General features: G+C 34.7%; 1 protein-coding gene across 1 annotated transcript; it reads right to left on the bottom strand.

The window, feature by feature from the left end:
- Positions 1-558: 558 nt before the first annotated feature.
- On the bottom strand, positions 559-19,607 carry hcrtr2 (hypocretin (orexin) receptor 2). The gene is made up of 7 exons (XM_044136122.1): positions 19,271-19,607; positions 9,169-9,335; positions 5,736-5,979; positions 4,921-5,036; positions 3,264-3,478; positions 2,909-3,030; positions 559-1,539 (listed from the first exon to the last, which is right to left on the bottom strand). Exons 1-7 carry the CDS (start codon positions 19,485-19,487, stop codon positions 1,370-1,372), a joined length of 1,251 nt encoding a protein of 416 aa, XP_043992057.1. The 5' UTR covers positions 19,488-19,607; the 3' UTR covers positions 559-1,369.
- Positions 19,608-22,628: the final 3,021 nt, after the last annotated feature.

The raw sequence follows: 22,628 nt of genomic DNA, 5'->3' as shown, positions 1-22,628 counted from the left end.
GAAACACGGTCCAGCATATGTAAATGAACAGACATAAAGCAGGTCCTTTGAAGCTAATTTTCATATTTGTTTTCTTTGATTATAACATGGTTGTTGTAACCTGTTGACATTTCAACTGATGTAGTGATTGCAATTATGAATAACATTGATTAAGCAATAATTTATTTAATTATTTTGTGAATTTAGTCTCCCTAAGAAAAAAACAATCATGCATGACAATCAACCCTTAATTAGATTTTTTACACAATTTTTTGTAAAATATTTTGTGACAGAAAACATCTTTTACCTTGGAACAATTTAAAAAATTATAATATTAATATTAATATCAATAATATCAATAATAACATTAATAATAATAATAATAATAAGAATAATAATAATAATAATAATAATAATAATAATAATAATAATAATAATAATAATAATAATAATAATAATAATAATAATAATAATAATAATAATAATAATAATAATAATAATAATAATAATAATAATAATGCTCTACACAATCTGGACCTATGTAAGTTTATATAAACTGCCATGTCTTAGTATGTTTGGGAGAAAATGAAAAATTTTAGACAAGGACAAAACCTTGTCCCTGGTTTTGATGAAGGTTTTGGTTAACACATTACCACCTTCCAATTTTTTAAAATAAAGAAATATTTGAAAAACAACAAAAAAACCCAAATAATTTTCCTTTTGGTTTGAAAATTTGCATGTTTCAGTGGATGTAAATACTTCTGCCCTGCTACCTGCCTGTTAATAGATTTTTCTTTCTTTAGCAGCCTGACATACTTTTCTGGAGGATACATTCTAATGATCGCAAAGTTAATAAGACTACCTTAAGATACCCTGAAACATCCACACAAAATGTTATTTCCATAAAGTAGGAAATTGCCTTTTTACATAGTTTAAGATTCAAAAATCTGACTTCTGCGGTTTGCATGTTCTAGCTAAAAGGGAAGCAAGGGACTTGATCTTTTCAGCCACAACTCTTCCACTAGAGTAGAATAAATAATTAAATAAGTAAATAAATAAATATATTGATTGCTGAAACAAAATATATTTTTAAAGTCAACGCAGTTTTAATATGGAAAAAACTGGAACCTATTTATATGTGTAGCAAAAAAAACATTGAACATTAATGTTGCATCATTTACAGTTTATAGAAATCTATCTTTTAAAATTAAACAGATTTTATCACAGTCTCCAGAAAATAATTTTTGAAAGCGCTTTGAAAATGTTCACTGATGTCCCATTTACTCTTTTGTAGCAAGTCCTTAGAGAGGTTTTACATTCTTCAGGGTGATTCTTTGCTATCTCCGTGTCCTGGAGATGGATTTTTAAACCTCTCACATGCATTTAAAGTCTACACAATCTGGTCTGATAGCCGTGATAAGTTGTCCACGTTATTAACTTGGGTTGACATGGACTTCCGGCTGTCTCTGTTTGCTCGCGTCCTCATCCTTGTATTGTTGTCTTTCTGTTGCCCGTAACAAGAGCAAGAAAATGCTGATTTAAACTCCTCACGGAACTTCCCTGTAAGGAAGGCAAATAATATTAAATGCTTTGAATAACAGGCATTTCATATTTGTTTATTTAAGAGGGATCATGCATAAGAAAAACATTTTGTTCTAAGAGTTAATTAATTTCTAGCTAATTGTAATCTGCTGTCCCCCTGTCTGATGCAGAAAGGATCGGTAGTGACAAAATATTAATATAAGAAAGATAAAATGTTGAAAAACCACATTAAATGGAAGATTGAAATTGTATTACTTAATCTGAAATTCATCCAGCCATCCATTCTCTAACACCCTTGTCCTTTAGTGGGGTCGGGAGAGGTGCTGGTACCTATCTCCAGCTAACGTTTCAGGCGAGAGGTGGGGTTCACCCTGGACAGGTTGCCAGTCTGTCACAGGGCAACACAGAGACAGAGAGGACAAACAACTACCCACACACACACTCACACCTAGGGAGAATTTAGAGAGACCAATTAACCTGACATTCATGTTTTTGGAGTGTGGGAGGAAGCCAGAGAACCCACCCATGCACAGGGAGAACATGCAAACTCCATATAGAAACACCCCGGGCTGGGAATCGAACCCAGGACCTTCTTGCTGCAAGGCAACAATGCTACCAACTGTGCCTCTAATCTGAAATTCAAAATCTAAAATCCTAAAAATTTGTTTGTTTTATACTAAAAATTCCTTAAAATGCATGTTGAAATTTATAAAACCATTTTCTTATTTATTTGCACAAAGAGTATTTTCATGCCCATCATTTTTACCTCCAGGACCAACATAAAATCTAAGCCAGACAAATTGACTGACTGTGATACTTCACATCCAATCTGACTGAGCTTCAGCTATTTTGCAAAAGAGAATTGGCAAAACAATCTATCTCTAGATTTTCAAACCTTGTAGAGACACCCAAAAAGACAGAAGACAGGTTTAATTTTACAAAGTATTGACTCAAGACAACTGAATTTAAGTCTACACCACACCCACCAGATTCTTATTCATAAAAAAACATAAAACCCACTAGACCTTTTTCTTTCACGTTGCAATTGTGTGAAGCTTATGCATATAATATGAACAAATTCAAAAATGTTAAGGGTTTTTGTCACTTTTGCAAGTCAATGTAACCTATTATTGCCCCTCAGAATTGAGAAATGTTTCAGAACTCATAATTAACAGATAGAAGTCCAATCCGTATGTGAACAAGTAAACTCAAACATGTGAAGAAATTTATAAACTGTACAGGTTGGATTATCAGCACACTGTCTATCTATGGGAACTCCAAGGATTTGGGTAATTGTTAATATAAAACTGTTCACTAGAGGGCAGTAACAGACCTGCTCTTTTGTGAATCAACAAACGATAGAGACAAAGGAGATGGAAAAACTCACCACTCAAAAAATTATAGATGATAGGATTTGCTGCACTGTTTGCGTATATTAGCCAGTGTGAAAAAGTGAACCATGCATATATTGTTTCTCGGTCGTTTGTGTTCTTAAAGGTCCCAAAAACCCTGGAGGTGCACAAGGAAAAATGAAAATAGGCATCAAGTTTGTTTTGTCATACACTGTTTTGTCAAAATAAGCCAAAGTTTCATGCATTTAAAAAAATCTACAACAGTCAAAAAGATGAGAAAGGAATTAGGAAAAATAACAATTTTGATGCATAGGTCCCCAATACTTTAGTTCACAGTGCATTTTCATTGGCTGTTGATGCTGTAAACAGAGGAGCTGAAGAAATTATTACCGTTTCAGGATATTGAGCACACTGATTGGTAAGTAGCAGAGAGCAAACACAAAGAGCACAACCATCAGCATGCGAGCTGTTTTGCGTCTGGCTCTGATTTGTTTGATCTCAGCGGAAACTGTCTTCACCCCTCCAGACTCTCCTGATCCTGAACTTGAAGCGGAGCACTTGATAGTCCTCCAATTCCTCTGAATCACCGATGTGTTTCCAGGAATCTAGTTAGTGAATATATGCATATTTCAGAGCCTTTCAACAATTACCATAAACATATAATAATATTGTATGCTCATTTTTGACTTCATGAGATGAGGAAGCACATAATTTAAGGCTTAGTGAGGCAACTAATGGTGTAGTTGTTGGCTTTCTTGTATCATGATGAAAGTGGTTAATTTCTTACCCTGGTTAATATCTATTATAATTTTTGCCCAACAAAATAGAACAAAATGCTATAATGCCTTGAAGACTGTTTCTTCTTTTGCATGTGGAGTTCAGATGTAATCTAGATCATTTGGTTTTCCCTGATGAGATCTTTTATCATGTAAATCCTCTCTCTCAGCTTAGATGAAGGAGCTGATTAAGGCTAATGAAGAGTTTAAAGTTTAAAGCTAAAGTCAAAATCTACTTTTTATTTATCTAACACAACATGTACTAACTGGATACTTTATTATGCTCAACTGTACTCATTACATGTAGGTATCTACACAGGGAGGGAATTGAGCTGAAATGTAAAACCATCAGAGGGTATTTAGGTTGCTGTGAATGTGACTGGTTATTTAAGCAACTACTTCCATTTTCACACAGCCTTTTCCCTGGGTTATACAGAATGGTTCGACCAAGAATGTCTTGGGTTAAAGTGAATTTACCCTTGTCTGCCTGAGTCACAGAAAGTAAAGGGATGAGATACTCAGTTTAGTCGTTAGAATGCAGGTGAGTTTCCCCAATAACCAGCTAAATGGATCCTCTATGAGACCTGAGATGACTAATACTCTGCAAGCTCAGGGACCTCAAGAACCCTGGAGTGGAGAGCAGTTTAGATGTTTACTTTTCTGAGTAGGAAAAGATCATAGTACTTCGGAGAGTGAAGGAAATTAAAAGGAAGGGGATCAACACGTCATATAATGAAACCCTACAACAGTGATACTTGCATGATCTTTACAAGGTTGTGTACAGATACACATATATAGGAAGATCATTCAATTTCACAGAGAGTATTTTGAGCTAAGGATCAAGACAAATGGTGAAAATAATTACACCAGCTCCCAAAGTAGACAGTAAAAAATAAACTCATACTGACTAACAATTGAAACATGATAAACAATTGAAATAAAATAGAGAATTAATCAGTACATAGCACAATATTGAATATGGCTTGTATACATTAACTTTGTGCATATCTCAGGGTCTCAGTGTTGAACACAGCTAGTAAAAACTTCCTGAATACTATACAAACATATTCTCTATACTGAAATTAAATTATTAACCTAAACTTTTAATTTTTATTCATTTTATGCTGCACAACATAATGTATTTTAGAGAGTCACTGAAGAATGATGATGTTGAGCAACTTAACAGCTGTTCCAACAACAGAAAGCAAACATTTTAAATTTGCTCATCATAATTATTAGAAACAGACATTTTTAAAGTTTGAGATACACACCTGTTGGCACCACAGCTTGTGAAAAATCTGAATATAAGCCAGGACCATCAGACATAATGGAGCAAAATATGTGACAATGAAGAAGCCAGTGTGGTAGATTTTTGGGTAGACCTCAGCTGTAAAAAGAAAACAAAACAGGACAAAATAATGAAAATAAGAATTATCAAATAATAAAAAAAAAAAAAAAACAGGTATAATGGGTTGCTGAAAAAACTGAAAAAAACAATTAAAGTCATTTTGACTGCAGACGTGGGAGCCCTGCAGTGTAGCCTATACATTAATCATTGCATTAATAAAAATTTGCAACTCATCTTAAAAGAACCATGAAATTAATAACTCAACTTCATTTGACGTAAACTGTGAAATAATACTCTATTTCTGTTTATTCATCAGTAAGTTCTTGCTCCTCATTAGAAAAATTAAGCAAAAGGTTTGTGATGTATCAAGGCAATCGTTTTCTGCAGTCACTTTCACAGGGAATTGGTTTTAAAAGCCTTTCTTTCTTTGAAGGCTGTAATTACAGAAGCAGCCTGACAGGATAACCCTAAAACCATTTCAAGCCACTCTATGTTCTGTTTTCTAATTCTGCACACAGCAATCGCAGCATCACAACATTTTAGTGATTCTATTGTGCCATGTCCAAATTCATAAAAACTAATCAAAATGCACTTGATTTTAATTTTGATTCACGGATGTCACATTTAATCTTCTGCTTCATGGAAAGAATAAGAGGTACCGTTAATTTAATTTAATTTAATTTTATTTTATTTTACATGATTCCTGAAAATTTTTAAGGAAATAAAACAACAACTAACCTCCCCAGTGTTCATCACAGACTGTGAACAGGCTGGTTTTGTTTGTAAGTTCAGGCAGCAGGCTGCTGCACTCCATCACAATGGCCTGTGGTATCATGATGATGCACGACACCACCCAGATGGCAATGATACTTTTGCGAGCCCTCTTGGCTGTGCTCTTGAACTTAAGCGGGTGACAGATAGCGTACCAACGGTCTTGAGCAATACAGCTCAGTGTCAAAACGGACACCGAAACAGAGATGGTCTGTGGACAAAAACAAAATAAAGCAGAAAGGAGCAAAAAGATATTTTGGTACTTCAAATGTTTTTGTTTTTCCTGCACTGAAAGTGTAAAGAAGACGAATCACATTTTCCTTTTGCTTGGAGTCAGAAAACTTGATTTTGATAAAATACGCATTTAAACTTTATTAGCAAAACCCAAAAAACTAAAGTTATGTTGTTGTCTCTAACACATTTGGTGATTCGATCGATCATCTATAGCGCTCACAACTGAACATTCATTTCTTCAAGTATTCTATGACTGGTTGTGGTATGTACATGTTTTTTTAGGTGTGCCACCTTAAAAGTTTTACTGGCCATCAATATGAATATTTTCTAGGGGTACGACTGATGGAATTAATATTTGCACCTTGGATCCATATCCTTCCTGCCCAAAACCTCCATTACTTTATGGTTTAAAAACAACTGAGGTAGGCTCATGTAACATTTACTTTGTCCAAATAATTCCAAATAACATAAACAAAGTAGCTCTTCTGTGCTCTGATTCCTTCTTCTACATTAAACATTAATTCAGAATGAAATACACCTCTTAAGATGTGTATTTATTTTTACCAAAACCCTGTAGATAAGAATGATCAAAACAGAGTTAAATTCAAGAGCTTTAATTCAAGGGGTTTGCCTTGTAAAGCTGCCGCATATAACATTTATGAAAAATATGTTCATTTCATATTTCTTGAAACTGTCACTTTGTCATCACAGTATGGTAGGAGACAATCTGTCAAAAATGTAACTCCTCTGCCTACACACACTGCAAATATGCAAAAACATATTTTTACATATTACAGACTGCATAAAAGTTACAGAATGCAGCTTAAAATATTTAATGCAATAAAGTGTTTTAGAATCCTTTCCTTGTGTTTAATCAGCATTTAAAACCTATGATTACAAATCTAAACAATACACATATTTCAAAGTGCATAATAAATTATAAAATTAACTGTGAAATGAAGGGGAAAGAATGATACATTTTAAAGTAACATATCAGCGGGTGCATCTTGTATGATGACCCAGAAGTATCTTTCTTAATAAATTGTCTTTACAATTCCAGATGAAAGGTAAATTTGTGTTGGTTTCAAAATATCCCCCAAAATTCTGAGTTCATTTTGAATTCCAGTTATCAAGCTTCCCTGCATAAATATTTTTTATAAGTGTCAAACCTCTATTTCTGCCTCTAGCCAGTTTGCTGATTTTTTTTAGTTAATTTACAATTTAATACAAGTTAACATTATGCACTTCCAGTCCTCATCTCCACTTTTGGGACCTTATTATAAACATAAAATATGGTCTTCTTAATATGCAGATATGGCCTACTATACCTGTGTGACTCTCAGAATGCATATAGATAGAATAACTTTGAAAAGTTTAAAATGTTACACGCGAGTAGTTCTAAGTACACTTTATGAGAATTAAATTAATCTGACAGTGAGTGAAGAGGACACACTGCTCTCACCACTATCTAAGCCCCTGCTTTGGTGCATAGGGCATGTGGGAGAATGCCAATCTGCCAATCTGCAAAAGGGCTTGTTGTTGCACTGGAACTCAGTTTGAAGGTGCACTTCTACAATTTGCAGTGAACTTTAGTCAGTATTAATTTCTATAAGTCTGGAAGTTCAAAATCTGTGTGTTTCCTGTGGGAAATAAATGTTCAGTTCAGTTTTTTTTTTTTTTTTTTTTTTTTTTTTTTTAAATACCAAGCATTAGGTTGGCAAATGCGTACAGATGTGCACCTTTTCTGGCCACATTCAAATATTCAAATGAAATATTTAACAAGTACAAAAAGGAACACCAGAAAAGACTCAAAAATATGAGTCTGTGAAACCCCACCGTTATTATTTATTTTTCAGAAATGACAATGCCATTCTAAGTTATTGTTGTGTGCATTTAAGCCTGTCCTTATCTGGATGCACATGTCAAACATTGGTCTGACATTCCACAAATGAGCTTGACGGTGCAGTTGATCTGAAATCAAAGTGAAGTTTAAGATTTTATGTCAGAAAATTGAATATTAAGCAAACTAAATTTTGAGCAAGTCATCAGAAGTTTGATCATCCATCTGACTGTGGTGTGAGTAAAATGTGCTCCATATATAATCTCCATTTTTCCAAATATTCATTTAGACTGTGAATAAACAAACTTAAAAATAATTGTGTTATCATAGTTTTGTGTTTGGATGTGAAGAAGAACCCATATCGCAGACTCGAGGCAGGGAGGATCAGCATGAAGTGCAAAAGGTAATGAAAGGTAAGTTGATCTAATAACTCCTGAAATCAAAGCAATAGTATAAAATCTGAGAATGGTCCCTGTTGAGACAAACAACAGCAGAATCTAAATACACTAATATAATAAGGTTGTGTGGGAGTAGAAGGAGGAAGCACAAAACCAGAGGAACCAACACTAATAATAATATAAACAATCAATCTTACTAAACATGAACAAACTAACTCATAGGTTACTGAAGTATACTTTTATACCAGCAGGAAGGACACAGTACCACTGTCTGTGACTGTGATGCACATGTAAAGTTTTTATTAAAGTTAAAAAAAAAGCTTCAGCAGCTCTTTGAACTGCTCACAGAAAATGTATTTGACTTCCAAGCGCCTCAGTTTAGCCTCCAGAACAACTGTTCTCATTGAACTCAACTGATGTTAAAAAGTAGGAAAATTGCATCCTGAAAACATTCAGCAATATTTAGCCTTTTACTACGTTTAAGACTTCACTTGTTTTTCAATTTTCAAAGCAGAAGACAATTTATTTTCGTTTGGGTTGCTTCAGGTGTTTTGCATTTAAAAAAGACTTGATAGGCATGGTCAGGGGAATGCAGCCAAAGAGGCAGACAGCATGAGAAACATATGAAAATGTCACATAAAGTTTATAACCAAATTAAGCCATCTTAGGTCCCCCAAAAGCAGCCACAAAAAAGCCAGAAGAAAACCATGAAGAAATAACTTCATTGTTATTGTTCTCAATAACAATGAAGACCTTTAAAATACTCCAAATCCACTAAGACGTACTATGAACATTTGAGCTAATTTCCAGCAAAGTAAAATTGCCTGGCTGGGTGTATAAAACTTTACATTGACATTCTTAAGTATATTTTAAAGGGATTGTTGGATTTTAATTCAGTTTAAAGAACAATCACCTAATAATTTCTTACCTGGAGATAGGGGACGATTTTGCAAAGAGTTTCACCAAAAAACCAAGTCTCTGTGATGTCAACCACAAGACTTGCAGGCAGACAAATGATGGTGACCAGCACATCAGCCAGGGAGAGGTTTACTATGAAGTAGTTGGTCACTGTGCGCATGTGACGATTTTTCCACACTGCAAAACAAACTGAAAGAAATGAACCATCAAAGATGACTTAAGATCTAAAAACAGACAAAATACTATCAGATGATTGTGTGACACCACAAATAAGTCCAGAAGGCATGCTATTAGGCAAAGAGTTTAAATTTAAATTGATTTGCACTTCTGCTATGATAAATGCAAAATATTCATCAAAAAAAGTTGATTTGCTGAACATGTAATGAAGACAATTTACCATTGTCTTCATTACATGTTCTTGTAAATGGTAAAAGTAAATGAAATATGTTGACATTTCAAATATATACCTATTTTTTTAAGGATGTTGATTTTCCATTTATTTTTATTTATCATCAATCTGCATATTCGAGTAAATATTGCCAGACTTTTTTCTTCTATTTATTTTAGACACTAGAAATTTCAAACATTGATGTTTACTCTAATTTTTGCACTGCTGCACCATATAGTGAACTTTCATGCAGTGTACAGAAAATAAAACATGTCTGTGGAGAATCTGTGTTTTAATGAGAAGACACAGATCAGCTGTGGTGAGAGCAGTGAAGAAACCCAAAGCAGGAGGAACTATCAGAAAGAAAGCGTCAATGCTGGGATTCATACTGATCGATGAGTGTTGAATGCTAACTGTAGCTGTAAACTAGAGTTCAAAAGTTGGCAAGGATGACTTTTTAATGTTGTGTATGTCCTCACACCAAACAGATGGATTCGACATAGGTCCTCTGCCTCCAGCTGAGACTAGCTGCTTCCAGCAGAAAATACAAACAAAGTTGGTCTAATTCTTGAACTTATTGCTAGCTTGTAAAATTTCTTGAACTACTGTAACAGTAGCAAAATTTCTGCTGATATTCACTAAAACACCCAAGGCTTCCTCCTGCAAAAACTTCATTTTCTCCACAGCATAGGTAAACTGAGACACAGCCTGCATAATATGAGTTTTAACCTCTTAACTGTCACCCAAAACACTGGCATGGTGGTATCCTAATGACAGCAAACATGCACCACTCTGAACTTTAATTAACATACTTTGAAGCTACAACCTCAACAATTTGAGTCTTAAGCAAACATGCAGCACTCTGAACTTTAATTATATTTTGAAGCTAATTAAAACAGCTAACAAGGGTCGGCGTATTGAGTGTTCAGAGTTCATTTCCTCTATTGAACTGAAGTCTACTGTCTTGCTTATTTTTCTGGAATTAATATTGCTATGTTCAAACATATAACTAAACATTTTCAAAATATAATAGCTTCAGTGGAACTCATATAGAGGAGCAAGTGGAGAGGCTACTATATCATCTCAAAACTTCCTGAATGCCTGAAAAATTTAATTACTTAAATACTTTTATACTTTTTAAACCAACCAACCAAACTGTTCCAAGACAACAAACACATATTTGTTGCATGCTTTATGGTATAGATGAATATTTACTCAACAATATAGATCAATAGTTACTTTCTGTGTAGCTGTAATTGGATTGTTAACTTTTGTTGTTACTATGCATCAATTTCAAATTAATTTGGTTTCTAATCATAGAACACAACAGAAAGCAAATTTATCTGATTTATAATTACTTTCAATCTATGTATGTTGGTCTAATTGATCAACCAGCACAATGATTATAAAGAACAAAATCACAGAATAAATCTCAAGTGTGCCGAATAAGTAGTTGTGCAAAAATAAAAAGACAAACTTCCTGATAACCTTTTCCAGATTTGTAATGCCTTCCAACAATTACACTGACTTGATGCCACAGTGCCATGTTCAAACAAACATACTGCAGTTTTCTATAAAGTTTTAAATTATGACAAGATCACACTTGGCAATATTTACATATTGTGAATACATCCAGGCAGGGGTTGAGCTCCCAACTTTGTGATACCATTCAAATGCAAACTGTGCAGTCCAATTTTGTAATTCCTGCTAATACTTTTATATTGGCATTTCTACCTAACCCCCTCAACTAAAATGTACAAACACAATCCAAAATCCAACATTCTGCTAAATAAATAGACAGCATGTAACACAAAATTAAATGGAGGTCAGGATACTTAGCGGAGGGTTTAGACCAGAATATGTAGGCACGAGACAGGTTGGGGTTCAGATAGTAGATATGCATACAGAATATAGAGTGGGCAAAGAAAAGAAAGAGGATATGAATCATGTTTAACCAAGAATCACAAGAGCAGGAAAAGTATGCTGAATTTCTACTGGCAAATATAGTCGATAATCTGTCAGGGGAGCAGAGATTGGAGAAGGTGAAAATAGTGCAGGGCACAGGTGAAACCAAAAGAGACAATTAGACATGGCACAGGTGGGTTGAATCTCACTGATTAGAAGTGAGAGACTTGCCATGAAAAATATGATGACTTGAAAACATGTGAGAAGTACATGTATGGCAGAACAGCGAATCATCACAGTTTAACAAAGACAAATGAGCAAATAATTTCTGTTCCTAGATGTTCAAAGCTTGTTGAGACTCGCTGTAAAATTTGGTTCTACAAAGTACTATTGATTTATGTAGATGTGCACAACACTTTTTAGTCATTTATGTTTTGTTTTTTTAAAAAGTAACAATGTAACAAAATGTGGGAAAGGTCAAGAGATGATGATACCTGAAAGGTACGGGTATACATCTTGTTGATAAATTGTGAAGTGATCAGACACTTACCAAATGTTTTAAATAATGCAAACCTTTATCAATCTAGTCACAAATATACAGTCCACGCTGTGCTAAAAATGTGTTGAAAAATCTGTTGCCTGATCATGGAATGTCTACGCAGTTTGAAATGTTGAAATAATTTGCCAGTGTTCATACTCTCAAGAGCTACTGTGTTACAGAGCTTTTAGTTTGTCAAGTAATTCTCGGCTGACCACTTTAAAGAATATCCTACCAGCAGAATAGTTCTAAGATGAGATATGGAAGTGTATTATCAAACCGCATCCTGCAACAACTTAGATTTCTTAAATCTGTTTTCTCTCTTTTTGTGCTGTTAACCCAAAAGCAATGAAGCAACGAAGCAACATATAATGGTTTAATTTTAATGTTTGATTTTGATTATTTATATCCATCTACCGTACTCTGTTACTGAAAGACAACTGTTTTAAATTATTAACAACAGAGATGAGTTATTTTCTTCATGTTAATTGATGATACACCTTTAGTTATTGTGTTTTTTGTATTTAATATTTGATGGTAACAGTATATTTTCTACATCAGTTATGCATTTTATGAGAATATCATGTGCTACTGAAGTGTATGTCTTTGTTTTGTGGATATTGAATTTGTAAGTGTTACAGAAACTTGTGTACCTCTCACATTCTCTGTCATGAATGAAGCTGTTGGGATCAATGTTGTAAATCATTACCAGATCAATAAAGTCAATACCTGTCCCAGATCCCATGTCTGAAAAGAAATCAAAAGCCTGGGCTACAAAAGAGGTCTCCCAAGCTGTGAAACCACAAAAGATTAAAATGATTTTTCAAAATACATTGAGAATCTTCATCAAAAGAAAATGTTCCAAATAAATCTGAATTCATATAGAAGCTGCAGATTCTTGTAAACTGCTATAGCTGCAACCTAATTTTAAAGGGATGTGCAAAGAGGCTTTATTTTTTTATAGATTACACAATCAAGTCAAAATTTATTATTATTATGGTTTTAAATTGCAAGTACAAGTTTCATAAAACAGGTGTTGCTACAGCTTCTCAGCTTATCTTCACATTGTGTCTGATTTTGTGCAACAATGTTATCAGTGATATTTTTAAGGCTTCAGAAAATATTTACCTGGCTTGGGGCTAAATAAAAAAGGCTATTGTGTGGATTTCACTTTCAGAAAAAGCAATCTGTCACAATTTTTTTAAACCCATGCCATGAAGCAAAAAAAGCAAAAAAAAAAAGAAAAAAAAAAGACATTTGCAAGATTAAGCTGTTGACTCTGAACTTATTTCATCTCATACAGTCTTAACACTCTCATTTGACTGGAAAGTCCATGCTGTCCTACAGAGGTTTTGTAGTTACAAACCCTAAAATGGCTGCAGCATCCTTGATGATGCTCTCTTTACCTCATGCAGACCTCCTGCAGTTCTCAAGTTTACAGCTGGTGCTGCATTTGTAGAATATTTATTTGCCAATTATATTTTGATCTCCTTGTTATGGCCATATTTTGTCCAACTTGCAAGGCATTTTTAGTTTTTTTCCATTCACTTCTTTTTATTTTTGCTGGCAGACATTTTTTATTGTGTTTACTGTTTCATATAATTTGAAAATGAATGAATGAATTAATGAAAGACTTAAATTACTTCAGACACACATTCTGTTGAGAATTTGTTTTGGGTTTAACCAGGATTTGTTTAGGACTTATTATTTGGGATATTATAATTTAATATCGGGTAACTATTTTAGTTGCAGTTAGTTCATAAATCTAGTTAGCATTTTATAGTTAGTATCTGGTTCAAAACTGACTATTTGTGATCGTTTGACAGAGTGGACTCAATATCCCATGATGCATTGCACAAGTTCTAGAAGAACTGGCGGTTAGACAAGAGGTAGAATTGAGGAGGTTTTTCCGAGAGAAAGAGCTATGTTAGCCGATCACCTACATTCTGTAGGGTATTGTAATGTATGATTCGTTCATCCCTTTTTTTTTTATTATTCACTAAAGTTCAGTTGAACTATCCACCCGACTCCTTTTCGTTTTTGATTCAGTCGAATATACAACACATTCTGCCACAATAAAGTTAATTGCATATTCCTCAGTGTGAATACAAGGCATTATTACAGGTTTATAAATTAAACAAGGTATGTAGACAGTAGCTATTATATAAAACTGTAAGCCAAACATACACAAATAAACCACCTTATGTGTCAGAAAAATAGAACTCATTTAAACATATCTCTTTTTCATTCTATAGTATTTGACAATTTTTCATTTTATGTTTTTCTCCTAAATCAAAAGTGTCAAATGATATGATATAAAAATTTCAATTTCTTTTTCATTATATTTTTTTTTATTGTGCTATGTCATAATTTTAGTTGCTTTCTTTTCTGTCTCTTTTCTCGCCTTTCTTCAGCTCCTATAAGGGCTTTTGCACATAATATTGCACTAGTCTACCTTTGCTGTGAAATCCATCAATTTACATTGTGTACTCTCTTCAACAACAGCTGGTTTTCCACTGAGCTGAGCAAAAGGACATGTGGAGAGCAGCTCTCACCACACCGTGGACTGCTGTGTTCAGATCTAACTTGCAATTTGTTGAACTTTGTGGAAGGGAAGTTCATTCAAAAGCTCCACATGACTCTGAATCATGGGGACTAATTCTAGTTTTTCTCTTGTTTCTCCTCCTCTCATTTCTACTATCAGGTTTAGTTCTGATATTTTATGTTTTCACTGCAAACAGTAATCAGTGTTGCTTTGAAGCTCCAAAGATTTCACCACCCACTACAGCCCTTGGAGTGAAGCCCCATTACAGCTTCTCCTCTGCTTTCATAATTCCTGAGTTACTGTATTTTTTTTTCTTGCCATCATATTGATTTCAACACAATTAACAGCTTTTAAAACAGCTTATAGTTATCTTATAGTTAGTCAGGCCACAGCCAACGCTGTTTGATTTGTAATCCAAGAACAAATTTGTAAACCAAGAACAAATCCCCACTGAACAAGACAGTCAAATTTCACCAGCAGAAACACAAGCACACTGAACTAAGGTTAATCCTGAGTAATGGACACGTCCTAGCATATAAGATCATTTTTATTGCTTTTCACTGCCAGCAGCTGTGGCTTAAGATATGTTCTAAAGGTTTATCTCTCTTCTACTCACATGAATATAATAAAGAATGAAAAAGTGTGAATTTGATGGAATTTTGCAGAAAATTTTTCTTTGGTTGTCAAAGTCTGAAACCTGCCTGTTTACACATTTTGCAGTGCATAATACACATTTTCTCAAGTCGGGCTTGATTTTCAAGCAAATTACCATTGGGGAAAAATATTGAAAAGATAGTAAATAAGGACATAGTGGATGCTAATAAGCGTGAGAGAAGAAAGACCACAGGATCTCAATCATATATGTCCGTATTATTAGATCCTTTTAAAAACACATCATGATCTCTACCATAATAGTTTTAAGGATTCCTCTTCACTCTACAGAAGCTGAAATTGAAAACCTATATACCCCTATGTAGTTCAGTTTACTGAAATTTAGCTTCACTGCACTCACTAGCCAATACTAGACACATCTGGGCTTAACCCTGTCTCATAATACAGGAGCTTTGTTAATCACTCTTAATTTTAAAGCAAATTAAAAGCAACACATGTTGAGAAACAAATTAAAGTTAAAGGCACAAACTCATAATTGTGTTAATGGGTTGCAGATCAACAATTACTTTAATAGAATAATCACTCCTCTTATTCCATAAAACAACAATCCAGGAGAGTTACTTCAAGAAAACTTAAAGAAATCTGCTATGGCATGTGCTAGAACGTTTCTCCATTATTTCTATCTTTATGAGAAATGGAGCACCTCTGTAACACAACCTAGGAACTGAACATCCAGTTTGATCTGTTTGATCTACTTGTTCTCAAAGCTGTACACAGTGGTGGTTTTCACCCCTGGTCCTCAGAACCCAGGACACTGTATATTTTTTAGGGTTTCCCTTCCTTCACACACCTGACCTAAGTGTGGGAGATTACCAGACCTCTGCAGAACTTAATGGCCCTCTGAGAAGACAGTTAATTTTCTGATTCAGGTGTGTGGTGGAGCAAATAAACATCTTAAACATCCTGCCAACTACCAGGGGAAAAAAATGTCAAAAAAAAGTTTCTATGATGTGTCTGATCCAATGGACAATGACTTTGATGCTGATTATTAAATTCCAAAGGGTAACATCAAAAAATGTCAGCAGAACAATGGATGAAACTTTTAAATCACTGTTTTGTATATTTTTACTTGACGTATATCTCATTAAGAGAGTTCAATATTCTAAAAGAAACTATTTATTTTTAAGTGCAAGGAATGCCTTAGACTTAGAGCTCAGAGTGCCAGATAAAATGTTGATTCAACCATCATCTAAATTTGAATCTACTTGAACATTTGTCTTGATTTTTTTAGTAAATATTAATTAAAATTTGTCTTTTGTAAAGCATATTATAGACAAGTAAGAAAATATACAGAAAGGACAAAATCCTTCCTGTACATTTTCTTACTTGTCTCTCAATATTATTACTCACTGTTTGTTTTCCTGACATTGATTTAATATAAAATAAACTAAAATGTAAATGTGGATTGGATACAAATGTATATGATTACTGATAAACCCCCACCCAGTAATAAAATGCTGTCACCCAGAGCTCAAAGAGAAGGAAGAGAGAGTTTGGGGTGCGGCAAACAGCATAGGTGGATTCAACAATGATTAGACTTTGACATTTCAACCATTAGAATCTGACCACAAAACACTGATTCAATGGCATCTTTTCAACATTAGTTAATTGGCTAGAATTGGATGATTGTTTAATGGTTGATCCACCATTAATCATTGACCTTAACCAAAAATCCATCCTTTTGACCACATGACAACACTGAATTAACATTTTTTGCTATCTGGGAAGATACCCTGGCATAAATCATTTGCACCACTGGTTTCTTTTTTCCACTCATCATAAATAATATGGCTTTATTTTGACAGGCTGATAGATGCAATTTGCATTTAAACTGCCAACAAGTAAATTCATAGAGTTCTTTTATCACTTATCAACAAGACAGTTGAAATTTACATGCAAAAATGTCCTTATCCATCTGGGAGACCAGGCCATTCCAAGAGACCTGATTGTGATATTGCATTTAGTGTTGTGGTAAGCACTGATTGTTCCCTGCAGGTGCTGTAGAAAATTCCTGTGGATAAGAACAGACTAGTCTTGAAGCAAGACAGCAGAAGTTGTGTTTGCATAATTCAGTATCAGAAAAGTTATTATCAGGTCATTACTTCACATTTTTCCCAGTTTTGCATTTATTTTTTAGCTATGTCATAACTGTAGTGTGTGCAGCGTCTCAGAGATGTGACGCCCCTGAGGCAGAAATTAACAAGGTACATATGGCACAGTGTGAAATATGTTTGTTACAACACTAAAACTAAATTATATAATATTAACAAAACTAAAAATACCAAATTCTCAATACTACTAAATCTTTTAAAGTGACAATAACAATAGTTTATAATATTACTCAAGTAAAATTAAAATATACAGTGCAGTAAAACAACTCCAATGATTACCTTTATTTCCCAAAAAGTTACTCCAGTAAATGTAACCAGTATTGCCTATATCTTAGTTGGGGGTGTTTATCTTTCACATTTTTTATTTAACTTTGCTTTTTAGCAACCATAGACCATCATAATGTCACCCTGTGAGCTCCAGCACTACAGGCCACACTGATGAAATCTGCTGAAACATGGTTTTCTGTTTGACAAGTTCATTATAAACACCATTTTATATTTAACGTCACTGTGACATTCATAATGGTATCTCTGTTGGATGTCTAAATAATTAAGTGAGTAGTCCAAAAAGTTGCAGTTCAATCATCCACTAAACATTGAAATTATTTTGTTATGTAGAAATGAAAATCTGCTGTATTGTTAGTGTACTTTAATCATCAAAGATCAAATTTTAAAGGTTCTGTTGATTGATTACACTTCACACAGATATGAACCTTTGACTATCAGAATGACAGTTATAAATGTGACTGGCCCTGGAAAATGACAATATCAAACTACTCACAAATTAATCACTCCCACATGTTGAGCTATAATATTCTAGACTTGCTGGACATGCATTTCTAGAAGGAACAAGGTGTGCTGCAAAGTGTTATCTCTGAAATTGCATGGAAAGTGTTCTGGTGCATAGAAGCTGGTGAAAGAATTATAATACTCGTTGTGAAATAACATTTATTTCCTGTCCATCATACTATTGTTTAATTACAATTTGGTATTAACAATCATTAAATGAAAGACAGTAAAAATTATATTTAATTTAAGTATGGTACTGTACTTTTGCAAATAAAAAAAACTGCACAACAAAGAAATCATATAAAATTCAATGACAAGAAAATGTATAGGGAGATTGGCACACAGGAGCTTGAATTGCAACAGTTTCGAAAAGAAAATGCCAAGAAAAAGAGCCTTCAGAGTCAAATCTGAGTGATGATTTAAATGAAAACATATACATGTACAGAGAAAACAAAAACAACTGTATTTTCCATCATATTTCTAACATGATGGAAAATATATTTCAAACATTATTAATTTATTGCTCTAAAAGCAAATAATTTCTTTTCTTCCAAGCTTTTTGTGTATGAAGGCACATGCACCTGATAAGTCCCCCAAGCTGGTTATATTAAGCCTCAGTTATGTAAATCAAACAAAATATTGAACATCCAGCTGCATGATAAAACTGCCTTTTCTACTGTCATTACTACCCGTGGCACTGAACTTTTCCAAGATTCTCATGGAACTGGAGAATCTTAGGAGGAGATGTGAGTAAAGCAGAAGATGATGCAGGTTAAAATGATGGTAAAATGTCAATTTTATGATTATTTAATGATCAAACCAGAATGAGAGCATATCTATATGTAAGAGTGGAAAATGACTTTTGTCAAGAGTACACGGCTGTCTTTAATATTAAAATACGCCTTAACATCGTTTTGAGATGCACTCTGCTGCTCTGCGCTCTGTGGCTGTGCATGCCGCTGCATCACCAGATGCGCATCTGACATTCTAATCACAAACTAACATTCTTACGGTTTTCATCAACATGGATTAAAATCTTACTTGCCTTTCACTTATAAGTTAATTTATTTGTTCGAAGTGTAATTTGAAAGTGTGCGTTAAGGCTTTCTGCAACATTCCTTACGCATGAATGGAGTGAGGAGCGCAGCTTGAAATTCCACTTACCAAGCGAGTTTCCGATCAGTGACACAAAGAACACAACTATGTAAGCCACTATTAAAACCCACTCGTACTCCTTTGGGTGTAAGTAATCGGTCCAAATGTATCTCAGAAGTTCGTCGTCCTCATCCATGGTGGAATGCACGCGCGATACCGAGTCATTTCCCCCGTGGGCGGGATAGTTACAGTCGTCACAGTCTGAATTCTCCGTGATTCTTGACATGCTTCGAGTTAATAATATATAAACTCTGAAATGCGAAGAAGGACCTGTGCGTCTAAGAGATCGGAGGTTGTTGTGCCGATTGGTACCCAAGACGCGGAGCCGTGGAGCGATGTTAGCGTAGGCTACTCCAACGACCTCGTCAGAATGATGATGGTGTATACCCCCCTGTCTCCATCTACGAAACAGGGCCACACTCGAAAGTGGTTACAGGTTATGGAGAATTTTAAGCGATAATGGAAAATAGGCGGAATATCAGGAGGAAAATAGGAAGTCATTAGTCCGCTACAAATGCAAATGTAAGAAAGGAAAAAGAAATGTTAAGACATAAGAATTAAGATATACCTATTTTTATCGTACTGTTTAAAATATAAACCCAAAGGAACTGAAAAAAAACAACAAAAAACAAAACAAAATCTACAATTTGTCCTTGAATGCACCACTGCATATCAAGTCATCTAAGAAAGACATTGGCTAGAGTCATGTAACCTGAACTTAAAACAAAGCTTTACCTGAAAATGAAACTTTTTTTTTGAAAGTCATTTCAGTTAAAAAGGAAAAGGGACTTACATTTTTCTAACAAGTTAGGAAGCATTTATGAAGTTGCAAATATGAAGCACCACTTTCCGTTCAAGACCACCCATGTTGCAGGGAGAAATCCGGGATTCCTTCCTCTGATTCAGGCAGTGCTGTGCTTAGGGTTATGGCTCCTGCTGTGTTTTCAACAAAGTCTTGCTGCTCTGTGGTTTGCATTTTGGAAACAGTCTCACTTTAAAAGTTAAATTGTTTGACTTTGTTGATTATCAGCACAAATGCAACCCTGCCTTATACAGGATTATCTGTGGCTCCATAGAAGCAGCTACATCATTTTCTGACAGACATGTCACAGTTTGTGACACTGAAGGCTCTTGTGTCTAATTAGCTGATCAGCAGCACAAAAGGCCTCAGAAATTTAAACTTGCCTCATTCATTTTCCCTAAGACTAAAGAAAAGATCATTTTTAATACAATCTGCTATTTTTTATAGAAAAAAAATTGTCAAAAACAAGGAAACTGCCTTAACAGTTTCCTAGTTGACTACTACGGACTTCAGCAAAACAAAATCCTTTTGGGCATGTTTACGGCTGATTTTAAATACATTACAATTTGTTCCTGCATATTTGCTATGCAACAAAGCAGTTGGAACAAAACTTTTATATTTTCTGGTGGCTTCCTTTCAGTAGCTAAGCAATTAAATGCGAGGCTTTGAATAAACATGAGTAGCACTATCACAAACATTGGATGTACTAACATCATACATCTGAATTTGTAAACTGGAAATTGGGAAAACTGGGAATGTTGCTTTGTTCTCCAAATTCTGGAGTTATAGACGAGCAACTCTGAGATTCAACGTCCAGTCTGTTTTTATTTGTATTTTTTTATGAACTGAAGCTAAGAAACTAGACTCAGGGGGAGAAAGCTGAATGACAGAAGCTTGTGTCCCAAGGGAGGGACTTTTCATCACAGCGTTGCACCAGAGCTGATCGAGGCTTATCTCTATGAATTTCCAACTGCTGTCACACGATATCGCCACTAGCTTACTTCTTTTTTTTCCCGATTGCTAAGAAAACATTCCTTTGTTTCTGATGAACACAGAATCTCATGTAATTTTTCTATGATTCACTATCCTCAACTAAGATATACATAAGGAAATTACACGTGTTGTTCAGTTGTTTGAAACGATGTGTGCCAAAGCAAACTATTACTGTTAGGATCTTGGTTTGTTTAATTCAATTTTGTTCATTTATGTCTTCCTTAGCTCCTTCTTTTTTATCAGCTCAGCCGTGTTTGTGTTTTACTTTGGTTCAGTCTTTTCTTAGTGATTCTAGTATATTATGTTTATTTCTTGTAGTTATTCCCTGTAACTCTAATTTAAATGTGTTTCTCAGCTCTAGTCTTTCTTAAGTGTTAGATTCATTTCTTTGTCTCTTGTGTACTCTAACCCCTGTGCCACTTATTCTCTCCTCTCACCTGCAACCTGTTAGTTCATCAGCCCAGATTTTCTGTTCCAGCATTCACCGTCACAGTATTTAAACCAGGGGTCTCAAACTCCAGTCCTCAAGGGCCGCTGTCCTGCAGTTTTTAGAGGTGCCACAAGTACAAAACACTGGAATGAAATGGTTTAATTACCTCCTCCTTGTGTAGATCAGTTCTCCAGAGTCTTGCTAATGACCTAATTATTCTATTCAGGTGTGGTGCAGTAGAGGCAGATCTAAAAGTTGCAGGACAGCGGCGCTAGAGGACTGGAGTTTGAGACCCCTGATTAAACCCTTCTCTTGCTCAAACTCCTTACTGCAGGGGTGTCAAACTCCAGTCCTCGAGGGCCGCAGTCCTGCAACTTTTAGATGTGCCTCTGCTGCAGCACAGCTGAATAGAATAATTAAGGCGCTGGAGAACTGATCTACTCAAGGTGGAGGTAATTAAGCCATTTCATTCCAGTGTTTTGTACCTGTGACACATCTAAAAACTGCAGGACTGCGGCCCTCGAGGACTGGAGTTTGACACCCCTGCCTTATTGGTCCTTACTCTGTCATTTTCTCTCTTTCTTCTTCCTGTGCCCTGCTGTTGTTTTCATTGGATTTATGGTTTCCATTCTGCTGTGACTCCCTGTCTTCCCTGTGGTTTTATTTGTAAGTTTTGTAATTTTTTCATTAAATAATTAACTTGATAATGCTCCCAGCTCCGGTCTGCATTTTGAGCCATTCTCAAACTCACACATCATGACACTTATTGTAAGAATTGTGTTTTGGGGTGACCCCATTACATTTTTTGTGATACAAAAAAACTGGTAGCTGTTTGTTAGCTGTTAAATAATAATAATGTGTAATCAACCAGTACCTTTGCTGCAAACACTAGATGACTATTGACATCTTTTAGTAGTTTTAAAAAAGTCAGTCTTTCTTCCTGTTAAAGACAGAAAAAGTAGGTTAAAAATTTTACTTTGTTTACCCAACATTCTGAAATTCTTTTAGAATGTTGCTTGATAGGTTGTGCTCATGTCACACTGAGAGAGAGTCCCTGCACAAGCTTAATAATGGAATAAATCTTCAGTATTGTAAATTTTCACTCAGTGTGAGCAAAGCAAAACAAAAACAAGTAGCATTTT

This window comes from Gambusia affinis, linkage group LG13 (assembly GCF_019740435.1).
Source record: "Gambusia affinis linkage group LG13, SWU_Gaff_1.0, whole genome shotgun sequence".
NCBI classification, from domain to species: domain Eukaryota; kingdom Metazoa; phylum Chordata; class Actinopteri; order Cyprinodontiformes; family Poeciliidae; genus Gambusia; species Gambusia affinis.
The sequence above is the reverse complement of the archived record's forward strand: the minus strand, read 5'-3'. Positions and strand labels throughout refer to the sequence as shown.

Excerpts from the sequence above, each read along its gene's own strand:
- hcrtr2 (XM_044136122.1), bottom strand. The coding sequence starts at position 19,487 with ATGTCAAGAATCACGGAGAATTCAGACTGTGACGACTGTAACTATCCC. Across the intron at positions 9,336-19,270 it reads ACTGATCGGAAACTCGCTTG|TGTGGAAAAATCGTCACATG; the intron begins GTAAGTGGAATT and ends TTTGTTTTGCAG. Across the intron at positions 3,479-4,920 it reads ACAAGCTGTGGTGCCAACAG|ATTCCTGGAAACACATCGGT; the intron begins GTGTGTATCTCA and ends TTCACTAACTAG.